The 20,615-nt window shown below is 40.4% G+C and overlaps 1 protein-coding gene across 2 annotated transcripts in view; it reads left to right on the top strand.

Annotated features, from left to right (window-relative positions):
• The first annotated feature begins 6,560 nt into the window (after nucleotides 1-6,560).
• The window catches only part of ago4 (argonaute RISC component 4), a 71,969-nt gene continuing 57,914 nt past the window's right edge, over nucleotides 6,561-20,615 (top strand). For both annotated transcript variants that reach the window (XM_080211415.1, XM_080211414.1), the window contains exon 1: nucleotides 6,561-6,591. In XM_080211415.1, coding sequence (XP_080067541.1) covers nucleotides 6,573-6,591 — 19 coding nt within the window. In that variant the 5' untranslated portion in view covers nucleotides 6,561-6,572. The remainder of the gene's footprint in view (nucleotides 6,592-20,615) is intronic.

The raw sequence follows: 20,615 nt of genomic DNA, 5'->3' as shown, positions 1-20,615 counted from the left end.
AAGAAGTTGTAAGCCAAGTAGTTTTTTTCTTAAACTGAACTTTTAAAGCATGTTTATATTGGGATGCTCTTTCAGAGAGTCAGTGCAGACTCAGTGGGCCAAATGGCCTACTTCTGCACTGCAGAGATTCTCTGATATCTATATCATCATTCCCCATTTGCTGTTGACTATTATTGGTTCCCTTACCTCCTTTGTCTTTAAATTCCCCAGTGATCTCATACAATTCTTTCTCTTTAAGTATATCCTAACCTCTATTTTACTCTGATTCTGGCTTTCCATTTCAGCTTCCCTTCTCCTTAACATTGATGCTGGAAAATTCAGCCATTGTATCTCTCCCTAATCTCTTTTCCACCTCATGCTTCAACCTTAAAAATCTCCCAACATAACTGTTCAATTAGTCCTTTCACCAGCTGTTTCAAACTCTGTCTTTCTTGGCAGCCATTTGTTTCCGACAACCATCTATGAAATGACTTAGCATATTCCTTCACATTAAACATTCAATACAAATTGAAGTTATTGTTAGAAGTGCTCTAGAAATGAAAGTTGCTGTTTAAAATGTTACTATTTCCAACATTTAGCATTTCCTGTATTTTGAAATAAAAGTTTTACAATCCTGGAATCAGAAAATTGAGCTACTGCACTAAAATTTTTTTAAAAGTCATAAATTTCTGGATAGAATGCACTATGGAGCAATACAAATTTCCATAATTAATACAGGACTTTCACAAAACATAAAATCACCCCTTATTTCATGTTCATTTTTTACATCAAAAGGAACTTAAAAAATGTTGTGTTCTAGTATTTCACCAAAAATATCTTTCACCTATTACCAAAATTAAATTGTTCATGGAATCTTTATTTTTGACAGATCTACAACATCAAAACTAAAATCGAAGAAAACACAAAGCCTGGTCAAAATCTTGGATAGTGAAACAAACCTCAGCTCTTCCTTCTCATGAAAGTTTTCTTTTTAAGCATATGAATCTAGAAAATAGGACCCTGATATATAAATTCTCTAAAGTTTTTGAGAGACTCCAGCAAGTAGGCAGCATGGTGACACAGCAGTTAGCACTGCTGGCTCACAATGCCATGCCCCATGTTCAATTCTGGCCTCAGTTGACTGTCTGGGTGGAATTTGCACTTTTTTCCCATATCTGCATGGATTTCCTTCAAGGCTCTGGTTTCCTCCCACAGTCCAATGATGAGCACATTAGGTGGATTAGCCATGCTGAATTGCCTTTAACATGTAGGTTAGATGGATTAGCTATGGTTGATGTGCTGGGTTGCGTGGATAGGATCGGGGCTGTGGGAATGGGTCAAATAGCCTCCTTCTGATGCTATGAAGTTATGAGAGATTTATTTCTAGGCTGGAAGATTGGAAGTTGATTCCTTTACTTTCTTTTTCTAATTTTCTTTTGTTAGTGGTCCCCCTAAGCCAGGGAACAATGCCAAAGATACAAACAAACATCCAGTACATTATTCAATTTTTTGTTTGTGGGCCTGCACAATAAATGTCATTGGTCTTCTGTCTTGCAAGATGATAATTTGTGCCATGGTGACCATCTCTTATGTTAATTCTGTGTGATTGTAAACAGGGTACCTTTTAGTAGAAATAATGGGGTAGCATTCAGGAACAAAACTTTTACTGATTGCTTCTGACCCCCATTGCCAGAGTAATGAAAGGAAAGGTAGCACCTCTACTCCAACACTGGGTGAAAGCATCTATTTTTATGGAAACCAAAGTTCCAACTTCCAATTGTCAGGTGACAAATTCTTTGTTCTTAGATTCAGCTTCAAATGATGGATGAAAAGTTCTACAGACAAATTTGAGACACACTCTGACATTCAGATGGAAATTTACCCTGAAGTCTGAATGACTCACTTCCACACTGTGGTAGTGTATTTATCAATCAAGTTATTCATGTATTAATCTCAAACTTTGCTCTCATTTAAAAAATAGTAATTTCTAGCAGGTTAGTAAATGGTGGACGACGTTTAATTAGTACAGGTGAAGAGAAAAAGCAAAAGTAGTCCCAAAGCCACTTAAAAATACTTACTGCTTGGAAAACAACTAATACCATGCTATAGTCAGTGAGAGATGTTAAAGGTGAATCTTAAAAAGAGATACACTGGGCATTTTTGATACTTGTAGTCATTTTTTTCTCTCTCATCAATACAAATCCTAGTATCAGCATTGCTATTGTGTGCACATTGAATTATTTCATTGAATGAAGGCTAGTGTGTTGACGTTTCCTCTGTTGAGGTGAAGCACAATCATTCATAGGGTGCTCCAGTTGGTAATTGATCAAATTTATTATATCTTCAACAGTTAAGTAGTGCAAAGTCCAAAGTGTCAGAAATGTAAACTGTAAACTAGGTTAAGCTATAATTAATTTATTGTTCCTCCGGCTTGTTAATTTCTTTTCACATGTAGTTTTTTTTATTTTTAGATGTCCAGTTCTATTATAGTCCATGTATTTTTTCTAGTGAAATATATTATTTTATTTCCTGTGCAATATTCTAGTTGTCAATATAATGTATGGATCAGTTTTACTTATTCTGTTGGAATTGTTCACAAATACTCATTAAACTGCATTAACTTCTAGTGCAGGTACATTGGTGATTTCTCAAAACACTTGGATGTACTCAAACTGATGGGAATGCAATTAATTGATTAATTATTAAGCATTCTACTCTTTTTGTTTGTAGCTTCACTGTTCTTGGCTCAGCAGTAGTAAATATGAAAAAAAATGTTTTCAACAGATGGTTATTATCACTTTGCTCCTTCAACTGTCAACACCACATTCCCAAAACTGAACAATTCAGTAAAGTATTCAAAGACAAATAGAATATTAGTGTTCATTTAAATGTTTTGAAAATCTTCACTTGTAATTGAAAACAAACTAATTCACATTGTGATGTAAATATTTTCAATCTTTTATGAAGTGAAATTACCAAAAGACAGCTCAAGGTAATTTTTTGGGGGCTGAAAGCAAGCCAAGGTACAGCAATGAGTAACAAAATTAACAAAAATAGTTTCAAAATGTAATGGATTTCATGTTACTTGTAAGATTGTTTCTCTATTGTGTTAAATGGCAGCAAAGTGGAATACATTAATTTTGAATTAAAAATACAGACAAAAATGTATTTCATTGAAAAATTTAAAAATTCAGGAAATTTGGCACTCTACAGTCTGCATTCTAAGTCACTCATTGATTGTAAATGGAAAATGCATATGTATGTAGAAATATTTGCATTAGCAATATACTATGGTTTCATTTTTCAGAATTGCAAATTATTACTATTTGCATCACTTTGAAGCTAAATGTCTTTATAATAAACAAATATTTACCAATTATATGCCGTGAGCTGGAAATTTCCTCATTTTCCAAACGTTAGATACTATACTTTGAAAACCATGTCAATTATAGATAGTTAAATACGTATTGTATATACATTGATTCAGTACTTCAATTTCATTGCAACGTGTTTATTATTTACAGTAAGAAGTTTCACACCACCAGGTTAAAGTCCAATGTTAGACTTTAGCCTGGTGCTTTGAGACTTCTTACTGTGCGTACCCCAGTCCAACGACAGCAACTCCACATCTTTATTATTTACCACTTCCTCTTCCTTTCTGCTTTTATTTCCATACACTTTTTTTAATACACATTATATGTGCTTAAATTACTCCCTTATGCCAGGATTATCAGTTGAATTGGCACTTCAAAATGAGGGTTATAGACAAAATAGATAGAAGCAAATGGTTCTTACTGACAGCAGGGTTAAGAACCAGAGGCACAGATTTAAGGTATTCGGCAAAAGAACCAAAAATCACATAGTAAACACTTTTTTTTAAATGCAGTGAGTGGTTAAGATCTAGAATGCACTCAGAGGATGATGGAGGTAGATTCATTTGTGCCTTTCTTAAGGGAATTGGATAAACTTCAATTTAAAAGAAAAAAAATTGCAAGGCTACAGAGAAAAGACAGAGGAGTGAAACTGGCTAAAATCCTTTTGTGGAGAGCTGGTTCAGATTCAAAGGGCCAAATTGCTTTCTTTAATGTTGTAACCATTCTATTCTATGATTCAAAGCTGCAATGGGAAATCGGCAGAATCCAGAGGAAATCTCCAGTGATATAATGTGCACTTGATACATATATATTGGGACAGTATGAAAAGTGAGCAGCAAATTGGTGTTGGAAATCATCATGACTGAGAGGTTAAATATGGGATCAGGAAAATGTTGTACTTAACATAGTTAAATATATTGCAGATGCTGGAAATCTGGTATAAAAATAGAAAAATAGAAAATCTGATATAAAAATAGGAAATACTCTGTGATTGGCAGCTTGTGCAGTGGGAGAAGCAGAGTTAACAGGCGAGATTCTCTGGCCTACCCTCAGCGGCATGAAGCAGTATGCCATTCATTGGAGGTGGCATCCTCCAATATTTCCCCTTACCCACTTCTGCAAGTATTTTAAAGGTTATCACCTCGTCTTTTTTTCATTGTCTTGTGATAATATTTTATTTTTATTTCAACTAAAACTATTCCAACTCTAGAATCATCTGCCACAATTGCTATCCCATTCCAGGAATCTTATCTGCCTTTTTTTGGGATTTGTATAGTCTGTCTGTTTATCAATTCTATTGATGAGGGAGAGGGTGCCCTACAATGTGCACTTCATGAACCCCTCAGCCTCCTCCATAGGCAGGAATATTAGCTTCCTGGATCTGTCAAATAAATCGTGGCTCTGTTCTAGTTATGATGTGGAGATGCGAGCATTGGACTGGGGTAAACACAGTAAGAAGTCTCACAACACCAGGTTAAACTCCAACAGGTTTAATGGCTACACATCATGGCTACCATCAACACCGCAAACTGCCACCTCCAAGTGGAGAGGATCTCCAAGAAGAGTGTGCATATCGACACAGCACGACACATGACAATGCAGAGTCACTGAGCAGAGACTAATAGCCAAGTTCCGCACACAAGGACAGTCTCAACCAGGATCTTGGCCTCGTTTAAGGTCAAACCAAATAATCAAACTCAAATCAGGACAAAGTGAAAGGGGCAGCTCCCCAAAAGGAAGGGGAACAGGCCAAACAAAATCAAAGTACAAAGGAAACTTAAAAAAAATCAAATTAAAATGTGATTATTAGGGTCAATAATGCACCCCAGCCCCGCAGTGCTCTCCAGGCGTGGAAGGCTTCAACCACGCCCATGGACACTGCACAACCAGGATTTTAGGTTCATGTCACACTATCTGTAACCCCGACAACTTGCCTGAGCTTGCAAATTCTCACTAACTGTCCTGGCTGGAGACAATACACATCTCTTTAACCTGTGCTTAACCTTCTCTCCACTCATATTGTCTGTACTTTTAAGAACATAAGAAATAGGAGCAGGAGTAAGCCATCTAGCCCTTCGAGCCTGCCCCGCCATTCCAGAAGATCATGGCTGATCTGAAGTGGCTCAGTTCCACTTTCCCGCTTTCTCCCCATAACCCTTAATTCCCTTGCCTACCAAAAACCTATCTACCCGTGTCTTAAATATATTTAGCGAGGTAGCCTCCACCACTTCAACAGGCAGAGAATTCCAGAGATTCACCACCCTTTGAGTGAAGAAGTTCCTCCGCAACTCCGTTCTAAACTGCTCTCCCCTTATCTTGAGGCTGTGCCCTCTAGTCCTGCTGCCCTTTCTGAGCGGGAAGAATCTCTCTACCTCTACCCTATCCATCCCCTTCATTATCTTATACGTCTCTTTAAGACTTGATTACCTGTAAAGGCTCACATTCCAACCATTATTTTGTAAATTGAGTTTGTGTCTATATATGTCCTGTTGGTGAACAAAACTGCCACTTACCTGATGAAGGTGCAGTGCTCCGAAAGCTAGTGGCTTGTGCTACCAAATAAACCCGTTGGACTTTTGTATTATTATTGTTTCGTCCACTGCTTTTAATAATTCAATCGAGACACTTCTCAATGTCCAGTCATCCCAGATACACGAAGAACCATCAAGGACTATTCATATCACATACTATGCAATTTTACACAATGTTTAACATTCAATATTTCCCCTTACCCGCTTCTACAAGTGTCTGAAATTTTATCACCTTTTTTTTCATTCTCCTGTGATAATATTTTATCCAGCGGCTCAAGACCATTGACTTTAACGATTCAGTCGCCAGTTCTCGGAAACCCTGGGCGCGCAGGTTGGAGAGCTCATTCCGCCAGTGAAGATCCACACATAGCAAGGCTCTGCGAAGCAAATTGTTTAAACACATGCTCTGCCCAGCCGGGGGCGGGGCGCAAGTGCACGCTATTGGCCCCGGTTCGCGTGCGCGTGTACGTACACAGCCACACACCTTTGACCCTGGCTCGCGTGCACATGGTTTAAAGATCCCCGAGGCGTGCACGCGTACTCCGGCTACGGGGCCGCATGCGCAGTGAGCATGTTGTCTGAAGCGTCGGATTGTGTGTGCGTGTGTGTGTGTGTGCGCGCGCGCTGAGGGGGGGAGGGGATCGTATTGGAGTGGAATCGGGGGGCGGGGGGGTCGGCGGCCGGGGGAATGGAGACGGTGGCACCAGGTAAGCACTCGCAGCGGTGGCCTCGGCCCGGCCTAAGTGGCGGGCAATCGGCAGTTGTCCAACACTTTGAGGGATAGAGGGAGGTAAGGGTTGGTTCGCGGCCCAGTCTCCAGCTCGCAGCCCGGGTGGGGGACGGGGGACGCGTCGCACTGAGGGCACGATGTATTGTTTCACCGGTGAATCTCTGCGGGGTGCCTGGGGATTCGGGCCTTAAGCCGCTTCCTCCCCGGCGGTCGCGTGAGAAGCCTTGTGGAAGGCTGCGAGTGGGGCCCAGCGGACACAAACCCACCCCATCGAGTGTGTTTGTAAACAGGTAAAAAGGTTTGTGAGTACCCGCGGGAACGGGAGGGGGGAGAGGGGAGGTAGTAAGGCCCGGAGAGCAGGCTGAGAGCTGCGGCCTGGAGTCCAGGAGGAAGTAGCTGTTCCGAGATCATACGAACTTTGTGTCCGGCTGTTCTTCGCCTCTTTCCCCGCCCTTCCTGTGTTTCCCGCCCCTCCCCCCCCCCCTTCCTCGTCCCCCTCCCCCCCCCTTCCTCGTCCCCCTCCCCCCCCCTTCCTCGTCCCCCTCCCCCCCCCTTCCTCGTCCCCCTCCCCCCCCCTTCCTCGTCCCCCTCCCCCCCCCTTCCTCGTCCCCCTCCCCCCCTTCCTCGTCCCCCTCCCCCCCCCTTCCTCGTCCCCCTCCCCCCCCCTTCCTCGTCCCCCTCCCCCCCCCTTCCTCGTCCCCCTCCCCCCCCTTCCTCGTCCCCCTCCCCCCCCTTCCTCGTCCCCCTCCCCCCCCCTTCCTCGTCCCCCTCCCCCCCCCCTTCCTCGTCCCCCTCCCCCCCCCCTTCCTCGTCCCCCTCCCCCCCCCCTTCCTCGTCCCCCTCCCCCCCCCCTTCCTCGTCCCCCTCCCCCCCCCCTTCCTCGTCCCCCTCCCCCCCCCCTTCCTCGTCCCCCTCCCCCCCCCTTCCCCGTCCCCCTCCCCCCCCCTTCCCCGTCCCCCTCCCCCCCCCTTCCCCTTCCCCCTCCCCCCCCCCTTCCCCTTCCCCCTCCCCCCCTTCCCCTTCCCCCTCCCCCCCCCCCTTCCCCTTCCCCCTCCCCCCCCCCCCTTCCCCCTCCCAGCAGGGGTGGCGGACTTTGGGGCTGGGGAGGCCAGGATTCACTCTGGGCAAATGCCTGACATCCAGCTTTGCATTCACCTGGGAGAGGGAGGTATGAAAAGACAGCGAAGTGTGTTTATAAATGGGTTTAAAGAGCTTGTCTGTTGGGTTGTGTAGAACTCCCTTCAAGAAGAAATCTAACTGTTATATACAAGCTTGTTGGAGGGGGGTGTTAGATTTCTTCTTGAAGGGAGTTCTACACTACTGTTATATACAAGCTTGTTGGAGGGGGGTGTAGTGAATCGTCCAGCCCCTCTAGCTTAATAAGATCGGTTTATGCCTTTAATGGTCGAAGATTGTCCATTTTCAGGCACATGGTGCATTTTAAAGAATGAGCGGTGAAATAACATATGCCAATTTTATTAACTATAGAAGAAGGGATTGGAGTGGGAGTAGAAAGAAGCAAAACCTTTCTAAAGGCAACTAATGCCCTGCTTTTTGTTTGGATCAATGTTCGTATCTTTAATTGCAGGACCAACATACGCAAGGAGCCTATAATTCCTAGGATTCCAAGAATGCACTCCTGAGACATTTTACTTTTGGTCAAATGATGTTTTCTCTGTTTAATAATATAGTAGTTCTCTGTATGTTTATTCTGCAGTTTTGAGTTTTCTTTTACCTGGATGTGAATATTTTCCACTGTTATCAGACAACTTTTCCCACAATTTCTGGATGAATTCCAGTTTTCATTGACCCCTTTCTGCACTGGTGGGATTCTTTTGGTCCATCAAGTCTGCACTGACCACAACCCTACCCAGGCCCTATTCCCGTAAACCCACGTATTTACCCTGCTAGACACCAGGGTCAATTTATCATGACCAGTCAACCTAACCCACACATCTTTGATTATGAGAGGAAACCAAACATCCAGAGGAAGCCCATGCAGACACAGAGAATGTGCAAACTCCACACAGACAGCGACCTGAAGCCGAATTAGAACTTGGGCCCCTGGCGCTGTGAGGCTAACCACTACGATTTTCTCTGATTAAACATTCAGGAGACCAAAGTCTTCAACCCCCAAACTTTTGTTTGCTCGCCATCAATTCCATTTCAATTCTTGGCAACTGTAGGCAATCTTGGCAACCTGTTTCAACCGAGTTGAACTTCAAACCTATATTCTCCCCATTACAAAGACCTTCCACCTCTTCACTTGCCTCCCATGAGTGGCATGGTGGCACAATGGATAGCATTGCTGTCTCACAGCACCAGGGGCCATGGTTCACTTCCTGGCTTGCATCGTTGTCTGTGTGGGGTCTGCACATTCTTGTGTCTGCATGAATTTTTCTGGGTGTTCCGGTTTCCTCCCATCATCCAAAAGACATTGCTGGTTAGGTGCATTGATTATGCTAAATTCTCCCTCTGTACCTGAACAGGTGTTGGAGCCTGTCAACTAGAGGATTTTTCACAGTAACTTCATTGCAGTGTTATTGTAAGCCTACTTGTGACAATAGTATAATGAACTAAACAATCTCTGTGCCTAATTCGGCTGAAACCATTAGCAGTTTTTTGGTTACCTCCATATTAGACTATTCTAATGCATTCCTGGTTGACCACCATCTTCTGTCCTTTTGTATAGTTTTGTTCAAACCTTAGCCCATACCCTAAGCTGCACCATAGAACGTTACAGCGCAGTGCAGCCCTTCGGCCCTCGATTGTTGCGCCAACATATGAAACTATCTAAAGCCCATCTAACCTACACTATTCCAATATCGTCCATATGTTTATCCAGTGACCGTTTAAATGCCCTTAATGTTGTCGAGTCCACAGTCCCACGTACCTCTCACCCTCAGTAGCTGAACCACATTAGTTCGCAGTCCAAAATGCCTCTATTTTAAAATTTGAATTGAATTGATTTATATTGTCACATGTATAGGGATATGGTGAAAACTATTGTTTCTTTGAGCTGATATGGACAATACATACTGTTCATAGAGTGCATAGTGGGGAAGGAAAGGATTGGGTGCAGAATATCGTGTTGCAGTTACCAATAGGATGAAAAGAAAAATAATCTTAATGTGTGATAGGACCACTCAGTGTTCAAATCCCTCCATGGCCTTGCTGTCCCTATATTTCACCTGCACTAGTCTTAAAATTCTACGACAACTTTTTGGTTGAGGTGTTAAACTAAGATTCTAATTACCTGCTCTGGTGGATGTAATATATCCCAAGGCACTGTTTTGAAGAAGAGCAGGGGAGTTATCCCCAATGTCCTCGCAAATATTTATCTGTCAATCAACATCACAAAAAAGATTTTCTGGTATTATTTATCAAATTACTGTTGTGGGAGTTCACTGTGTGCAAACTAGCTAGTGTTTTCTACATTATGTACCAAAAATACATCATTGGTTGTAAAATGCTTTGAGGCGTTTGAAGGTCTGTTTCATTGCAAGTCTTTTTCTTTGTATCCCTTTAGCTCTTTTGCATTCCCCACTCCCTTTGCTGCAATATTATCAGCCATGCTTTCAGCTGTCTGGACTGAAAGCTGTTCACTAAACCTCTGCATCATTCTGTTCAGCTGAGATGTTTGTGAAGTCTAATTCTTTGATCAATCTTTTAGTCACTCATTCTAATACCTCCTTTGACTTTGTCAGTTTTTCTTATTCAGCTTCTTGGGTTGGTTGTTCAAGTTAAATGTTGTCTAAATAAATGGAAATTTTTGCAACAGAAGGTAGCTTTAGAATTGTTAATTCAACAGTATGAGTAAACAATGTGGCACTTGGTGAGAACTGAAAAAGAATGAAAATAACATTGGCAAGGTTTGTTGTAGCTCACCAGGTATGTAGGTGACTTAATACCTGGAACGTTTCTTGGCAGATCATGCGCCTTTTCACAATTTTATAATATTGGCTCTTCTCTGCAAAAGTGTAATTTAAGTTGTTTGAAAGTGTTATTCTGGAGCTAGTCTCGTGTTTGATTTTTCACTTTGGGTGTAACTGAACTTGTATTCAAATGAAATACAGAGGCATTGAGTGTAGTCTATATGCTGTGTCTCTTGCCTCAGAATAACCGAAAACACTTAAGAGCTCGTGAAACACATCTGAACTGAAGTAATTATTTTATTGTAGAAATATGGTAAATATTAAAATGTAATGCTGTTAAAATATTTTTACACTTTTCAATAAACAACAAACTCAACTTACAAAAAATAAAATTACATTCAATATGTTTTTGTGTAAACAAACTCCTGATCTTCATAAAGGAAGCAGGTCAAAAAGGCAGTCATATACTCAACTTCATATCTGGTGGGTGAGTTGTTGGAAGGTATTTTGAGAGACAGGATCTACAGGTGTTTAGAGACGCAAGGACTGATTAGGGACAGTCAGCATTGCTTTGTGAGTGGAAAATCTTGTCTCTCAAATTTGAGTTTTTTGAAGACTGAGGGGTGATCTTACAGGGGTCGATAAAATAATGAGGGGCATAGATCAGCTAGATAGCCAATATCTTTTTCCCAAAGGTAGGGGAGTCTAAAACTTGAGGGCATAGGTTTAAGGCGAGATGGGAGAGATACAAAAGTGCCCAGAGGGCCAGTTTTTTTTTCAGAGGATGGTGAGTATCTGGAACAAGCTGCCAGAGGCAGTAATAGAGGCAGGTACAATTTTGTCTTTTAAAAAGCATTTAAATAGTTACATAGGTAAGGTGGGTATAGAGGGATATGGTTCAAACGTGGGCAATTAGGATTAGTTTAGGGGTTTTAAAAAAAAAGGGCAGCATGGACAAGTTGGGCCGAAAGGCATGTTTCCATGCTGTAAACTCTGACTTGGACGGCATGGTAGCACAGTGGTTAGCACTGCTGTTTCACAGCTCCAGGGTTCAATTCCTGGCTTGGGTCACTGTCTGTGTGGAGTTTGCACATTCTCCTTGTGACTGTGTGGGTTTCCTCCGGGTACTCCGGTTTCCTCCCACAGTCCAAAGATGTGCGGGTTAGGTTGATTGGCCATGCTAAGAAATTGCCTTTAGTGACCAGATGTGCGTAGGTTAGAGGGATTAGTGGCCATACTATGTAGAGACATCGGGGTAGGGCCTGGGTGGGATTGTTTTCGGTGCAGACTCGATGGGCCGAAGGGCCTCTTTCTGTACTGTAGGGTTCTATGATCAGTAGGGGACAGTAAATACTGTAAAAAGGGGCTTAATATGGTGTAGTGTCATTTGTGGCTCAGTGGATACCACTCTTGACTTTGGGTCAGAATGTTGAGAGTTCATGTCCCACTACAGAGCCTTGAACACAAAATCAAGGTATTCGGTGTGGCACTGAGGGAGTGTTCCAGATAAGACATTAAATCAAAGTTCCATTTGCCCCCTCAGATGAGTGTAAACAATCCCTTGGTACTTTCTTGAAGAAGAACTGTGATGCTTTCCCTGGAATCATGACTAATTTTTATCCTTCATCTACCTATCGATACTGCTAAACAGATTATCTAACTGTTATTGTGCTAACATTTTGTGGGTGTTTTGTGTGTGCAAATTTGCTGTTGTGTTTTAAAAGTTGCAGCAGTGATTGTACAAACTCCTGAGGTTATGAAATACTCTCTAAAAATGCACATCTTTCTCTTACTAGAGAGGTTTGACTACTTAGAAGAGAATTAATATTATTTGAGATGATCAGGCCAGATCTGACTGGAGTTAGCCTGGACATCCAGACACATTATGGCCTGGAATTTCCACTTGATTATGGCTTACTCTGACTGGACTCAAATGAAATAAGGCAAACTATTGTGAAATAGTAAGCACAAGTGTTGTCATCTACTCTACACTCTCATATCTTTAATCTTGTCTATTAGTTCAGATGTGTCTTTGCTCAAAACAGTCCCTGTCTGCAAAAGTGGCCATGCCCTCAGTGATGGCATTGCACTTGATGGGAGTGAGATATTTGTCACACTGCAGTGAGTGTTGTAAGGACCTCAGCAGCAGTCAACTGAAGCCACTGATCAAATTTGCCATGCTGCTCCAGCAATTAGTTCCAAAAGTAAGATTACTAGCATCAAATTAGTCTATATTGACATGTTCTGCTGTGACAGAAATATAATCAATTACTTGAACCAGTGACCTAGCAGTCAGCTGAAGCTTCAAGCCTGCGCTGCTGTTCTAGTAATCAATTACTTCAAAAGGTTACCCTACCTGAGCACTTTGAGTGTCATTTATCCTATTCCAGTCTCTAATCGATTGTATTCATTGCACAGCTTTATTGCATGTGGGGACATGCTGTTTGCATGCTTTATTTCCAACTAACAGAATGCTGCAGTCAATCCAAAACTGTGTTCTGTCTGCCACACACATGATAAGTGTGGTATATGAATTTAGTGCCAGGTATGTAGGCCATACATCTCAAACAACTGATGGCTCATATAGAGTAGCTCATCTCCTTGGCTATTTGCAATGGACACAGTGCGGAACCAGTCTGCACTGGCAAAACTCAGAACGTAGCGTTAAATGTGATTTTGTGATTGGACAGCAATTTCTGAACAATCCTGGTGTGTTTTGGGAATTTCACTAATTTAAAATTATCTGTCTAGCTTGCAATGTGGCTCACTTATGCTTGTTAAATGCTGTATATATTCATTTGCAGGTACGTGTCCTCTCCAGGCAAAAGGAACATGTCCAGGCATTCCATCTTTTCCCACTCAAAATAAGTTGTTGCTCCCTTTGAAATTTGCATTCTTGGGTTTGTCCTGATGAGTGCAAGATGAAAATCTTCAATAGTATAACTCTTTGTCTTCAGCAATACTTTAGTGAACTACCAAGCAATCAGAAAAATTTATGAATGTGTTTGAAATTTGCAAGATAATTCTACAGCAGAATTACTTGTTTTTTTGTTTACTTTTAAACAGAAGGACACAGATAGGAAAGGACAAATTCACATTGTGTATCAAAGTGAAATGTGTGTAAAACGTTTCAATTATTACTGATTTTATAGGATCAAGTCAGTAAGAATGTTTGATTTCCTTATTTGGCCTTCTGGGTTCTCTTGTCAGATTATAGTTGTTTAGGTACATCTTGATTTAAGTAGTATTTAGCTGAAATTGATTTATTTGTAGATGCTAAAGTAGACTGTACAGAATTGTTGCACCTAAGTTTTAAAATCTGAACTGATAGCAAATATTCAAAATGTCGGTTGCACGCAACCATTCTAACAATGCCACATAAAAGGTTACTACACAAGATAAGAGCTTATGATGTTTGGGGTAATGTATTAGCATAAACAGAGTTAACAAACACAAATTGATTCCCAATAAATGAATCATTTTCAGGTTGGGAACTGTGCCACAAAGATCTATATTAATGACTTGGATGAAGGAACTGAGTGTACAGTAGCTAAACTTGTTGGCGATAGGTGGAGTAGTGAGTTGTGAAGAGGATACAAAGAACCTTCAAAGGAATACAGATATGTTGTGAGTGGACAAAAAAAATTGCAGATGGAGAATAATATAGGAAAACTCCAAGTTGTCCACTTTGGCAGGGAGAATAAAAAAGCAGAATATTATTTGAATGGAGTGAGACTACAGAATGCCGCAGCCCAGAGGGTCCTGGATGTTCTTGCACACACATCACAAAGTCAGCATGCAATTGCAGCAAGTAATTAAGAAGGCAGTGGTGAAGTATGTAAGAAAGAAATAACTGTATATTTTCAATAACTGTATATTGCATTGATGAGACAATAGAGTGCTATTTACTGTTTTGGTCACTTTATTTTAGGAGGAACATACTTGCATTGGGGGCAGTTTGGAGAAGGTAGATAAGATTGATTCTTCTTCTGAAGAGGTTGTCTTATAAGAAAAGGTTGCAAGTTGATCTCATTGAAATGTATTAGATTTTGAGGAACTTCAAAAAAGTAGTTCCTGAGGGACTGTTCCCCTGGTGGGGAAAATTAGAGTTTAGGGGAACAATCTCAAAATGAAGGGCTTTCCATGTGAGGCAGAGGCAGAGGCATGGAGGAATTACTTCTCCCAGAGGATTATTAATTTTTGAAATTCCCTACCCCGGAGAGCATTGGAGGCTATATCATTGAATTAAGTTAGACTTGATCTACAAGGGAGACCAGGATTATGGGAACAGTTGGAAAAGTGGAGTTAAGGTCACAATCACGAGCCATGACTTTATAGAACGGTAGAGCAGGCTTACGGAGCCAAATAACTCCTGCTTTTTTTATATATTACATCTTGAGCAGGGTATGTTTTGCCCCTTTGGATACTTACACAGAGCTTCTGGCTGCTTTCATAATTTGGGCCCATTGTTTTAAAAAAAAAATCAATTGCAATGCAAGATTATTTGATTAAATTACATTTTTTTCCAATTCAGTGATTCAGCTTTCAAAAATATGAAATCAGAAAAAAGGAACTTTGATGTTTTGTATACTTTATACCGTTCAGTCTGAAACTTAAATGACTACTCGTTAAAATCTTAATGTCAGCTTGCGTATACAGATGAGTAATATAGCATGAGGTTGCAATTTCCCAAGAAATTATCAAAAGCTACATCTTGAATTGCATCAGGGGAAATTTATTGAGTTATGTTAGTTTAAATTATGTGACTTTGTTTTATCGAAGCACATCCTTGTAGGTACAGTTCTCAAGCTTGCTCTGCTATTCAGTTACTTTATGCCTGATCATTACCTCAAATCCAAATTCCTTTTTTTTTGGTGTATGTGTATCCCTTGACATTTGCTGATTTCTACTTGAAACCTATTTTCCTGTTTTTTGTTCTAAGTTGATCTCCTCGTAATCCTTACTGTATTGAAACTAGAATCCAAAACCTTTTGGAGAAGAGTTCCAAATTGCTACACCTTTTATGATTTTTTTAAAAAAATGCTTCCTGATTTTGCTTCTAATTTTTCTTGCTCTAATTTTATCATTGCTATCTCTGATCCTGATTAATGGACTATTTTCTCTGTGGAGGCAAGGGGAGAAAATACGATTTCTATCCTATGAAATATTTTTAATATTTTAAACACCTCAATTAGATTACCCTTCAATTTTCCATACGCAAAGGATTGCAGACCAAGTTTGTGAAAACTATCCTCCAAAGGTTATTCCTCTAAAATGAACAGTCTGGTATGTCTGATGTGCGTCCCATCCAAAATCAGTATATTTTTCCTATGATGCAGTGACCAAGGCTTAATATAGTGCGCTGCATATGATTTGAGCAAGTTCCTATACAACTGATGCATAACTTTCCTTTCTATTACATTCCCTTGAGGGAAAGAACAGCATTCAGTTTGCCTTTTTGAGTTTTGTGCTTGTGCTTTTGTTTGGTGATTTAGAATCATGGAATCCCTACAGTGCAGAAGGAGGCCATTTAGTGCTGACAACAATTCCACCCGGGCAAGCCTGCACTGACAGCAATTCCACCCAGGCTCTATTCCCGTAACCCCCTGACTCTAAGGGGCAATTTAGTATAGCCAATCAACCTAACCTACACATTTGACTGTGGGAGGAAACCAGAGCACCCGGAGGAAACCCACACAGTCATGGGGAGAATGTTCAAACTTCACACAGCCAGAGGCTGGAATTGAACCCAATACTTGGCACTGTGAGGCAGCAATGCTAATGACTGTGCTACCATGCTGCCAATTTTGTTTTTCGGATTTGTATGTCCATTTATTCCACTTTTCAGATAACTATTTTCTACAATACTTTCATTTTATAAAAATTAAGACAACTAAAAACACTCATTAATATATACAGTTGACCCTTGCTACAGTATTCCCCATCTACAATCCTAAAAACAACCATGCGATAAGAACTAGGGTTTCATTGGACAATTCAAGCAATAAGTATTACAATGTTCAATGTACAATAATCCAATTTGAAGTCATTGCTTTAAATATTGTGTAGAAGCTCTTCTGAAGCCATTTCAATGCAGTCAAACCAAACAGCAAGCATAGCTATCCTTGAGCCAGGGATGTACTACAGGATCATTTTTTTTGATGATCGAATTTTAAAATCTATTTTTAAAGAAAATATACACCACAACGAACTCTCAAACAGCCGTCTCTTGATTTGGAAGATATACAAGTCCAGAAACCAACTCCAAAGAGCAGCAGTTAGCTTCGGTTAAATTTAAGACCTTTGATGTCATTGGTTAAATCTGTGGAACTGGAAGTGCTGGAAGAAATTCACATAATTGAGCAGAACATACCATTACCTGACCAGACTTTGTGTATGTTGCATTATTTGGTTTATAAAAACAATGGCATCATTCAGCCTATAAGACATAGGAGCAGAATTAGCCCACTTAGTCTGCTCAGCCATTCAATCACGACTGATATTTTTCTCATCCCCGTTCTCCTGCCTTTTCGCCATTACCCCTGATTTCCTCATTAACCAAGAACCTATCTATTTCTGTCTTAAAGACACTCAATGACCTGGCCTCCACAGCCTTCTGTGGCAAAGAGTTCCACAGATTCACCACTCTCTGGCTGAAGAAATTCCTCCTCATCTCTGTTTTAAAGGATTATCCCTGTAGCCTGAGGTTGTGCCCTCTGATTCTAGTTTTTCCCTACTAGTGGAAACATCCTCTCCATATCAACTCTATCCAGAGCTCGCAGTATCCTGTAAATTTCAATAAGATCACCCCTCATCCTATCTAACCTCCAATGAGTAGAGACCCAGATTTCTCAACCATTCCTCATATGACAATCTTTGGATTTCAGGGATCATTCTTGTGAACTCCTTTGGACCCTTTCTAAGTACAGCACATCCTTCCTTAGATATGGGGCCCAAAACTGTTTGCAATATTCCAAATGGGGTCTGACCAGAGCCTTATAAAGCCTCAGAAGTACATCCCTACTCTTATGTTCCAGCCATCTTGACATGAATGCTAACATTGCAGTTACCTTCCTAACAGCTGACTGAACTTGCACATTAACCTTAAGAGAATCTTGAACAATGATTCCCAAGTCCCTTTGTGTTTCTGATTTCCTAAGCATTTGCCCATTTAGAAAGTAGTCATTCCTCCTTCCAAAGTATATAACCTCACACATTTCTACATTGTATTCCATCTGCCACTTCTTTGCCCACTCCCCTAACTTGTCCAAGTCCTTTTGCAACATCTCTGCTTCTTCAATACTACCTGTCCCTCTACATATCTTTGTATCATCTGCAAACTTACCAACAGTGCCTTCAGTTCTTTCAGTTCTGTCGAGTGTGTTCAGCCATTCAATCATGGCTGATATGATTCTGACCCCCCATTCTCCTGCCTTCTCCCTGTAACTCTTGATTCCCCTTATTGATCAAGAGCTTATCTACCTCTGTCTTAAATACACTCAATGACCTGGCTTCCACAGCCCTCAATGGCAATGTGTTCCATAGATTTCCCAACCCCTTGGCTGAAAAAATTCCTCGTCTCAGGAACATCCTTTCACACTGAGGTTGTGCCCTGAGTTCTAGTCTGTCCCACTAGTGAAAACACCCTCTCCACATTCACTCTATCCAGGCCTTTCAATATTCTAAGGTTCAATTAGATCCCCCCTCATCTTTATAATAAAATGTAAGCATGATAAGAGTACACATCTGGACAAGTACAAAAGTTATTTGTGTACGTGAACAACTAAATCCCACTAATGCTCTACAGTTCCTAGTTTCTCACCACTTGTATTCAAACAAGATCTTTTCTAACGTAGATGATTTAACTTGTTGATATTGAACTCAATTAGCCATAGTTTTGCCCATTTATAGTGGAAATTTTAAATTTGTGTACGATTCTGAGGAACACTGCTCGTCCCAATCAAAAAAAAAATTGCTTTTTCTAACTATTTCCTACCATCCAATCAATCACCAGTCCTTGTCATAAGATTGTTTTCAATTCTGTGGTTTATCTGCTGGTAATCTGTTATACATTGAAAAACATCTGACAGATCCTGTTTCAGCACATTTAAAAGTTTTCGCTTTTTGTCTTTTGCCTCTAGTTTAATTTTGTTTCACATCTTGTCAGACAGGATCCATGTGGTGATTCCTTGTAGGAACTGTACTGTCAAATGTTGAGCAGTCTCAAATTCCTGCAGATTCATTATAGGGAAAGAACCTCTCCCATGCCATCCTCGCTCACTTGTTGCATTCTTCAAGGCTTGTATTTTGTAAGCTACTGTATCTTGCATGTGCTTATAACAGACATGAAGTTAGCATGTATATGTAATAAATGAGATCTACATTACGTAATAAATAAATGAGACCTACATGTCTATAAATTTAAATTTAACAATGGCAGTCATATTAACTAATCACACTACTGTGCATTGGATCTTTCAATTAAATGCCGTGTTTGACTGACGTAACTGCAATGTGTGAAATCATAATCTACGAAATCTGCACGTTCAAACAGGATTACAATTCAGAACAAAAGGAAGTGGTATATCTGGCATTTTTTGTGCAAAATATTTTGCTGATCATAAACATTTTGGGCATTTGAGGTGTATTTGCAAATCTTCATATATATTTTCAGAGGAAGGTTTCCATACAATTTGCTGCTTCTCTAGAGCCATAGTCGGTTATCTGTCAGCAAACAAGAGAAAGTTTATGAAAATCCTGTTGAAGTTATATAATACGCAATTGAAAGGTCATGTAATAATTGGTTGTGGCTAGGTTACAAACTCCTTTTAAAAAATATATATATAGAGGACTAGAGAATCCATTGTGATTATGGAAGGATCCTGGTAAGACTGTCGGGCCAGACTTTAGTTGAAGGGACCCCCTTGATATGTAGCTGATTTGCTGAAAACTGCATATTGCTGTCCCTGATGTCAACAGCTCTATTTATTTGTGAAGTTGATAGTGGATGCTTTGGGGATCTTGACCTTTATTGGTAAGGAATGGCATTGCTGAACATTGTAATTCCTTCCCAATACTAATCTACATAATTATTTCAACTTTTAAAATATGTGATGGACGTTATGGTTGTAACAGACATCACATAGAGGCAATTGCATATCATGGAGCAGCGACCATATTACCGATACCTCATCAGGTCGTGTGTTTTGCTTTGTTCATTTGCAGGATGTGGGTGTTACCAATGAGGCCAGCATTTATTGTACTTGAGCAGTTGGCAGGACCATTTTTTTGGAACTACCATCGCAGTTTTAAGACAACAGTGGCTTGTTTGGTTATTCGTAGAGCAGTTTAGAGTCAACCACATTACTGTATTGTAGTTCTAGAGTCACAACTAAGCCTGATGAGTCAGGACATCAGATTTCCTTCCCTAAGGGATGTAAATAAGCCATTTGGGTTTTTACAACAATCTGGTAATTATGTGGTCATCATAATCAATACCAGCCTTTCATTCCAAATTTATTTGATCAACTGAGTTTTAATTTCCCTAATTGCTGTGGTGAGATTTGAATGCAAACCTCTGGCTTACTAGTCCAGTCACAAAACCACTATCCTATTCTTATGCATGTGGTTATGTTAAACATCTCATCCAAATAAACAGAAGTATTAGTGATATTTAATTCACCACAAAAACAATTGACTTTGAGTAAGAAGTTTGTGTTCTGATATGCTAAGCCACATTAAACAGCAAAAGAAAATCCATACGCTGTATCTTCCATGATCACTTTGCATATGATATTTGTGATGGACTTGCTGGTTTTACTATGATTTGTAATAGTCCATTTGGAGATCAGAACCAAACCACACATAAGCAAATACCATTTTAATTTAAGCTTTTAAATAGACTAGCATTTGACATGAAGACAAATGTATTTTGTGCATTGTGCTCCAATTTCCAATAACTCTCACTAAATATACTCCTATAACATTTGATCTGAGGGATGCTAAAAGTTTGACCTTGGAGGAAACAAATTTTATACCAAGTAAAAGTCTTAGCAACCTTCCTGACTTCAGTACTGACCACTTGCACTCGACAGTTTTTACAATGGCTGACTTAGGTGGCGCAGCA

Source organism: Carcharhinus amblyrhynchos, chromosome 24 (assembly GCF_965287045.1).
Source record: "Carcharhinus amblyrhynchos chromosome 24, sCarAmb.v2.hapA, whole genome shotgun sequence".
Taxonomy (NCBI): domain Eukaryota; kingdom Metazoa; phylum Chordata; class Chondrichthyes; order Carcharhiniformes; family Carcharhinidae; genus Carcharhinus; species Carcharhinus amblyrhynchos.
The sequence above is the reverse complement of the archived record's forward strand: the minus strand, read 5'-3'. Positions and strand labels throughout refer to the sequence as shown.